Genomic DNA, 9,169 nt, shown 5'->3' on the forward strand with positions numbered 1-9,169 from the left:
ACTGAATATTAAATAACAAATTAATAAGTTTTAATATATTGTTGATATTAATTAAAGATTATGATTGAGCCATAATTATTATGGCTTAAATGAGTCTCATCAATTTAAAATGTCACATCTGGTGAATTAACTCTTTAAATTACATTATCTTTTCTCCATTAATTTTCTTTCAATTAGATATCTTCGTTTTATCAAACAACATAAATTATGTTATCATTTTCAAGATAAATAATAATTAAAAATTATATTCATTTTAATATTTAATTCTTTCTACCTACTTATATTCTTCACAAAGCTTCTTCTTTCCAATATTTTTTGACACTCTCTCCTATTTTCCTTGCAATATCTTCAATAGTAGAAATGAAGATTTCATACCTGATATTCTTGAATAAGAAAAATTACAAGTGAATAATATGTGATATTTTTGAACTATAAAGGAAGTATTGTTGATAAAATGGGGACTATAGAAATAAACAACAATGGTTGCTTTATAACTATACCGATCCTTATTCTTACAGTTTTGTCAGAGAAATTAAATGGACATTTGCATGTGGACGACCATTCACATTCCATCATTATTGATACATACAAAACGGAGCACGTAACCAAATGCTATTATAATATTATTTATTATTTTATTATAAAATGATATCATAAAAATTAAAATGATACTGATTTATAATATATAAAATTTATTAATAATTCAATAATATGTATTATAGTAAGGTTTAATATTTAATTCAATGATTTTATTTTAACTATAGTATGTTTATAAGATTTTACATTTAAATCACATGTCAATTTTAACTTTACAATATGAGATTTTAAATTTAAGTTACATGTTTCAATTATACACGACCAAGTTTATATTACAATCATATGGTCAATTTTGATTATATTGTATGAGATTTTAAATTTAAATCATATATCTCAATTACACATGATTAAATTTATATTATAATATATGATCGATTTTGATTATACTATATGAGATTTTAAATTGAAGTCACGTATATCAATTACGTATGACTAAGTTTATATTATAATTATAGTGTCGATTTTGATTATACTATATGAAATTTTAAATTTAAGTCACATATCTCAATTACGCATGATTAAGTTTATATTATAATTATAGTGTCGATTTTGATTATACTGTATGAAATTTTAAATTTAAATCACATATCTCAATTACGCACGACTAAGTTTATATTATAATCATAGGGTCGATTTTGACTTTACTGTATAAAATTTTAAATTTAAGTCACATATCTCAATTACGCATGACTAAGTTTATATTATAATCATAGGGTCCATTTTGATTTTACGGTATGAGATTTTAAATTTAAGTTATATATTTCAATTACGCACGACTAAGTTTATATTATAATTATAGGGTCTATTTTGATTTTACTATATGAAATTTTAAATTTAATTCACATATTTCAATTATGCATTACTAAGATTATATTATAATTATAGTGTCAATTTTGAGTATACTCTATGAGATTTTAAATTTAAGTCACATATCTCAATTACGCATGATTAAGTTTATATTATAATCATATGGTCGATTTTGACTTTATTGTATGAGATTTTAAATTTAAGTCACATATTTCAATTACGCATGACTAAAATTATATTATAATTATAGTGTCGATTTTGACTATACTCTATAAGATTTTAAATTTAAGTCACGTATCGCAATTACACATAACTAAGTTTATATTATAATCACATGATCGATTTTGACTTTGCTGTGTGAGATTTTAAATTTAAGTCACATATCTCAATTACACATAACTAAATTTATATTATAATTATAGTATCGATTTTGACTTTAGTGTATGAGATTTCAAATTTAAGTCACGTATTTCAATTACCCATGACTAAGTTTATATTATAATTATAGCGTAGATTTTGACTATATTTTATGAGATTTTAAATTTAAGTCACATGTTAAAATTTAAATTTAAGGATTGACATGCTTATAGAATAAAGAGAAAACTTGAAAATAAAATTATAATAAATTGGGAAATATAAAGTAGTTAATATGTTTATAGAAAATAAAACTCTATTTTGAAAATTGAAATACTTAATGAATGAAAGAAAATTTAAAATTTGAATTTCAAATTCTATATATTAGTTGAGCAACTTCATTGATCCACATTTGTTGTGGATTAAGTTGAGCCATGGAGTTTTTTTCATTAAATAATAAAATTTTTAAAAACTTAGGTAAAATGTTAAAAATGTGGATAAGAAGCTAAAGGCTAAAATTAATTGAGGATGCAAAATCTAGGAAAAATAGTTATTGTCGAGAAAAAGTGGCGGTGAGGTGAAAGGGATGATCCACCCTAATTATTTTTTATCAATAATTATTTGACAAATTAATCCTCATATCAATTTGCACATTGCTTATAGTGGATCCATATCTCTATTCCAAAAGTCATTTAAGTACACCATAACAAGAAATTTCAAAGACAGTGGCGGTGAAAGGGACGACCTACCCTAATTATTTTTATGTTTACATCCACTCCCTGAAAATGCTATATTTACCAACTCCAATCCCTAAAAAAATAAAAAAATAAAAAAAAAAGAAAAATTTTTCTCAAAACCTTATATTATTAAATACGATTTAAGTCGTAATATGAAGTTAAAAAGCTCAAATATATCAATTCATTTACAGAGCTAATCGACGCGGAAAAGAAATAACATATTATCTTCTTGCTCACTGCTCCTAAACTTAGTTGATGACCGTCATGCTGAACTCGCCAAACCGTTTTGATTCTGGCGATTAACTCATCAAAGGAGTTCCAGACTTAAGCTAGAAATCTAAACAGTCCTCCAAGGAGAGGGGCATTTCATACTTATGAGTGAAATTGTACAATAAAATAGCATCCACCAAATTGATTACAAAAGCTATAGTTGGGATTTAAACAGTGAGATTCTTTGTTATACTGACTTGTGCAACTTCAAAGAATAACTACACATGCCCACCAGATCTTCAAATGACAAGGATTCCTCATTGCGAATACCTTGGAGGGTCACCGTGCAGGAAGCCATTGATGGCGATATGCATCTACTTCAGCAACACTGCATGTTAGTCTGCTAATGTTCTTTCAAGATTAATCCTATTGGTTATAAGTTCAAGAATTTAGGGGCCAGTATCCGTAGCTAGCGAGTCTGGAATAACTTGATCTGTCAATATTGGACCTGAATCTTCTTGATCACTTGCTAGTGGAGTCTTTTGATCTGTTGCTTGTTGGACACAGTTTGTTTTATCTGTTACTGGTGCAGTGGATTTCTTGTGATCTGATGCTGATTGGTCAAGGTCCATTTCATTAGTTTCTGGTTGAGATGCAGTTGGTTGCTTTGAATTTTTCTGATAAAGATTAGTTTCAGCAGTTTCATATTCAGAGAGGAGATCCATGAATTCGTTGAGCAAACGCTGGACTTTTCTATTTGATGCCATCGAAGGAAGAATATCTTCTCTCATGAGTTTGTGCTTTTTCATTCCCTGCAAAGTGCCAGAGTGTGGCTCAGACAATGCTCAACAATTTGTTAAGCAAATACATACGAGTAAAGTCCAGAGTTAATTGAATTTAATATATGAGTAAAATCGATGCGACTATTAATAAATTCAAAATTTAATTGTTTAATAAATTTTGAGTTTATTAAATTTAATTTGGAATAGTTTATAAATATTATATAATAAATTTTATTTAAAATTAAATAAATATATATGAATTACTTCATAAATTTATAAAAAAATATATAAACATCTATAAATTTTAAAATTATAATAAATTTTAAAAAATTTAAGTTACGACTTGTGAAAAGTTTATAAAAAATTTAAATTTAATTTTTTTACGAAATTAAACTCAAATTACTTTATAAAATTGTTCACAAATTTATTTATACATCAGTTTATAAATTCATAAACGAGTCTAACAGATAAATTTTATCAAGTATTTATAGAGTTTAAATTTAACTCATTTATTAAATCAACCTAATTTAAATCGTTTAAAAATAAAATCGAATTCAATTAAATTTTTATCAAAATCCAATTTCAAATAACTATCAAACAATTCAGTGAATTTATAACTTTCTCCTACTTTAAGCAGGTGTATATAATTGTTATGAAATTTTTTTATTATATATCTAAATTTTAGTATTTAATTATTAAAATTAATGCTGATATAATCTTTAAAATTTTAGAGATGTTACCATGTATTTTTCAATCTAAAAGACAAAGTTTTTCTTATATGATAGTATTAAATAGAATTTAAAAGAAGGGTGAGTAATTGAAAGAAGGATGGATATGAGTAACATGTGAGAGCAAGAGATGTTCAACTCTATTTAATTTTAACCTTAAAAATAAAACCACCATTCCCTAGTCCTGAAATTAAGAACAGGACATTATATGAGTTGCAGACAGCAGGTGCAGTGCAGGTCCTTGTGCTTTGTCCGAGCCGCAGCAAGACCTTCAGTTTCACTGGATTATTGTTCCCCAGCTTTCACCCAAGAGCAGCCCAATGCTGCTATTCATCTCCACTTATATTACTAAAGAAAGCAGAAGATGACTCTATACCTCATTTTCCAAACCTTTCATGGACCCCGAATAAAGCAAACCTTCAAATCCATTCCAACCCAGTTCTATTTTCAAATCCACACTCACCATCCTCTCTCTAAAACTCATGCCATTGCCTTAAATCCTCAGGCTTCTTTCTTGGACATTAAACGCCCAGTCGTACACCACACGTTCGATTTAAGTCCCCAACAAGGCTCTCTACAGTGCAATCACTTTCTTTTTGAGTCGTCTCGTAATAATTCACACCCTGATGTTGTCAATCTCTTCCTGGGTATTCATCGTTCGGGGTTTTCCATTGATGGGTCAACCCTTTCTTGTGTTCTGAAAGCTTGTGCATGCTTATTTGATGAAAATGTTGGGAATCAAGTGCATAATTATTGCGTAAAATCTGGTTTTTTTGAGGATGTCAGTGTTGGTACTTCTCTCGTTGACATGTATTTCAAGAATGGGAGTGTTGAAGAAGGGAGGAGAGTTTTTGATGAAATGGGAGTGAGGAATGTGGTGTCATGGACCTCTTTGCTTGCAGGTTACGCACAGAATGGATTGAGTGTTGAGGCATTGAATTGCTTTTTTAGAATGCAAACAGAGGGGATTAAGCCTAATCCATTCACATTTGCGACTGTTCTTGGAGCTTTGGCGGATAAAGCTATAGTTGAGAAGGGAGTTCAAGTTCACACAATGGTAATAAAGAACGGGTTTGACACAAGTATATATGTTTGTAATTCGTTGATTAATATGTACTCAAAGTCAGGAATGGTTAGAGATGCTAGAGCTGTTTTTGACAGTATGGTGGATAGGAATGATGTTAGTTGGAACACTATGGTTGCTGGTTACGTAACAAATGGACTTCATTTGGAAGCTTTTGAGATGTTTTACTATCTGAGACTTGGTGGAGTAAAACTCACCAGTATGATTTTTGCCTCTATAATTAAATCATGTGCTAATATCGAGGAATTGGGTTTTGCTAGGCAGCTACAGTGTCAGGCATTGAAGGGAGGGTTTGAATTTGCTCTCAATGTTAGAACAGCGCTGATGGTAGCTTACAGCAAGTGCAAAGATATGGATGCTGCTTTTAAGATATTTTCAACGATGCATGGAATCCGAAATGTGGTTTCATGGACGGCCATGATTGGTGGGTACTTGCAGAACGGTACAGCGGAGCAAGCTGTGCATCTATTTTGTCAAATGAGTAGGGAAGGTATTAGACCAAATGATTATACTATTTCTACTATTCTCGCAGCTCAACCCGTTATTTCCCCTTTTGAAGTACATGCTCAAGCCATCAAAAGTAACTATGAGAAGTCACCTTCAGTTGGAACTGCACTTTTAGATGCTTATGTCATGCTAGGAAATATTGTTGGAGCTTCAAAAGTCTTTGAAAGAATAGATGAGAAGGACATCGTGGCATGGTCAGCAATGGTAGCTGGATATGCTCAAATGGGAGACACTGAAGGATCTGTTAAGATATTCATCCAAATGGTAAAGGATGGGGTTGAACCTAATGAGTATACTTTCTCTAGTGTAATAAATGCATGTTGTTCCCCTACAGCAGCTGTAGAACAAGGAAAACAGCTACATGCCTGGTCAATTAAGTTGAGGTTTAATGATGCTTTATGTGTTAGCAGTTCTCTTGTCACCATGTATGCAAAGAGAGGGGACATTGATAGCGCAAATGAAGTTTTCAAAAGACAAAGGGTGAGAGATTTAGTTTCTTGGAATTCAATGGTATCTGGATATGCACAGCATGGCAATGGGAGGAAGTCTCTTGAGGTATTCAAGGATATGCAAAAGCAAAACTTGGAAATAGATGGCGTAACATTCATTGGTGTCATTTCTGCTTGCACACATGCTGGATTAGTGGATGAAGGTCAAAGATACTTCAACATGATGGTGAAAGATCACCACATTGAGCCAACAATGGAGCACTATTCTTGCATGGTTGATCTATATAGTCGGGCTGGAATGCTTGGAAAAGCCATGGATATCATAAATGCAATGCCATTTCCTGCAGGTGCAACTGTGTGGCGAACTCTCCTGGCAGCTTCCTGTGTTCACCGCAATCTAGAGTTGGGAAAGCTTGCGGCAGAAAAGCTCATCTCTCTCCAGCCACAAGATTCAGCTGCATATGTTCTACTCTCCAACATATACGCTGCGGCAGGAAACTGGAAAGAAAAAAACAAAATAAGGAAATTGATGGATGAAAGAAAAGTGAAAAAAGAAGCTGGGTACAGCTGGATTGAGGTAAAAAAGAAGACCTACTCATTTTTGGCTGGTGATGTTTCTCATCCCATGTCAGATGAAATTTATTCAAAACTAGCAGAACTAAGTACCCGATTGAAGGATGCTGGTTACCAGCCTGATACCAATTATGTGCTTCAGGATGTCGATGAGGAACACAAGGAAACAATTCTTTCTCAACACAGTGAGAGGCTGGCTATTGCTTTTGGATTAATTACCACAACTGCAGGAACTCCACTCCAGATTGTGAAGAACCTAAGAGTCTGTGGAGACTGCCACACAGTTATTAAGTTAATATCAATGATTGAAGAGAGATATATTGTAGTCAGGGATTCAAACCGCTTCCATCATTTTAAGAAAGGATTGTGCTCTTGTGGAGATTATTGGTGAGGGCTCCATGGTTTGTGCATTTAATTTGGAAACCTCCAATGGAGAGCCGAGGATAACTTCACCATCTTTAGTATGAGGATTCATATCATGCTCGTCTGCCGCAATGACTGGAGAACCCAGAGTGATGCAATGATTTGAATCTTCCATCCATAACTTTATGGGAAAGACTGAATCACCATGACACATGTTTGTTTGGGTAGGATTCTTGCAATGAGAATGAATGTGTTGGATTTTCACATCAGAAGAGTAGCTTAAATCAAGTTTGAAAGATACAGTTGGATGATAACATCAGCAGACAGGTAAATGTTTTTGACAATCGGAACCTTATAAGAATACAATTTTGTAAACCACATTGAATAACTTTTGAGATTGGTAATTCCGGAAAAGATAAATACTTCACATTTTCCCTCTCCTAATACGTTTTCTGGTTGAAACCTTTCCATTTCTTGTATACATTGTGCCTTTGATTTGTGCCTTCTATAAAAGAAATGCTTTGCACTTACAAGATATACATGGAGTTTTTTTCCCTTTTTTTTCTTTTGAGGAGATTGCTAGAAGAGTGAGAAGGCATGGAGCATAAGATTTCGGTTTCTAGGATATGAAGATCTCTGCAGAAGCTGCAACAAGTGTTGCATTTTCACTAGCACGGAAAGTTCCAATCAAGGTTTTGGTTTCAAGACAAACAGGCTGAAGAGGGAAGCGGAAATCAATACCATAAAGGAGCTTTTGACATTAAAAAAGTCTATCCAGCTTGGCTTCAATATCATTCATGACTTGTATTGTAATCCAGCCTAGAACGCCTTTTCCTAGCTTCCCTGCTAGCAAGATACAGACGGTGAAACCAAAGGAATGCTAAACTATGGGGAAAAGTAAATGGTATTCTCTAGGTGAAAAAAATGTCAGCATCAGCAGTCCAGCACACAGATTAAGCCAATAAAGATGGTAAATCAGGAACTTGGTAGAAAGCATCCAGTGCTGTGTTTAGCTTTCCAAATAATTTCACAGTAACTGCCAACAATCGAGGTATGTGACCTGTGACTGATGCAGTGTTGGTTCTATGGTCATTACTGTTTCAAGCATACTGCCTGAAAATAAGCTATGCTGAAGGATTCAAGTGGTCTGTATGGTTGAGATGGACGCCTGCGTTTGTCCGCAGATCACAAATCAATTTGACATTGTTGACCTGTACATTGTTGAACTAGTGCATAATGTACGTGTTCATCAAAATTTCATGTTCTGCCTTTGTTAACTTTCAATAGGTGTATGTATGAGATAATCAGACGGCTGTTTGCTTTCTTGTGAATTTAAAGAAGCCTCATGGAGTTCCCATTCACCGTCTCGCTTCCCGAATGCTAACCGTACTGCATACTGCTTAAAGCAAACTTCATTCCTGAAGAAGCCTCGTAAGATCCGAGTTAATCCAATTGGAAGTGCAAAAAGCTCCATGGTGAAGATGTTGATTCAAGCCAGGACTTGGTAAGGAGTTCCTGATCGTTTGAGTTTCAGGTTTATTAGCTATGGTCAAAAGGTCAAAGAGCTCTAAATTTACCACACCACATCACAATTTATATTAAAATTTTATAGCAGTTATTGAACCTTGATTTTATTTCAGTAAGATATCAATGTTAAATTTGATGGGAGTTTATTTTTAAAAAAGACAAATTTGAGTACCTTCCTTGATTCAATACAACATTTAAGACAAACAGAAATTGGATAATTCTGAGTAAAAAATCCACAACACAACCAAGAATCACTTGAACATACAAGAAATCACCTGGCTTGCATGTTCAATTACAACTAGGATCGAGTGAAAACCAAAACTTGAGTACTAAATATATACAAGTCAAGTTGAGAGAGAGAGAGAGAGAGAGAGAGAGAGACAGGAGGCAATAAAATTTGTTTGATACATTTGCAAACAACTAGTGCCTTCCACACGTCCGACCCGGCTTT

General features: G+C 32.8%; 1 protein-coding gene across 2 annotated transcripts; it reads left to right on the forward strand.

Annotated features, from left to right (window-relative positions):
• The first annotated feature begins 4,283 nt into the window (after positions 1 to 4,283).
• On the forward strand, positions 4,284 to 9,100 carry LOC110626143 (pentatricopeptide repeat-containing protein At2g27610). 2 transcript variants are annotated; one of them, XM_021771902.2, is made up of 2 exons: positions 4,284 to 8,429; positions 8,530 to 9,100. In XM_021771902.2, the coding sequence occupies exon 1, from the start codon at positions 4,580 to 4,582 to the stop codon at positions 7,217 to 7,219; it is 2,640 nt and encodes an 879-aa protein (XP_021627594.1). In that variant the 5' UTR covers positions 4,284 to 4,579; the 3' UTR covers positions 7,220 to 8,429; positions 8,530 to 9,100. The 2 variants fall into 2 exon arrangements, with proteins under 2 accessions (XP_021627594.1, XP_021627595.1); XM_021771903.2 differs by having other exon boundaries at positions 4,284 to 7,518; positions 7,767 to 8,546.
• The last annotated feature ends 69 nt before the right edge of the window (positions 9,101 to 9,169 follow it).

The sequence above is a fragment of the Manihot esculenta genome, chromosome 11 (genome assembly GCF_001659605.2).
Source record: "Manihot esculenta cultivar AM560-2 chromosome 11, M.esculenta_v8, whole genome shotgun sequence".
Classification (NCBI taxonomy): Eukaryota; Viridiplantae; Streptophyta; class Magnoliopsida; order Malpighiales; family Euphorbiaceae; genus Manihot; species Manihot esculenta.

Excerpts from the sequence above, each read along its gene's own strand:
- LOC110626143 (XM_021771902.2), top strand. The coding sequence starts at position 4,580 with ATGACTCTATACCTCATTTTCCAAACCTTTCATGGACCCCGAATAAAG.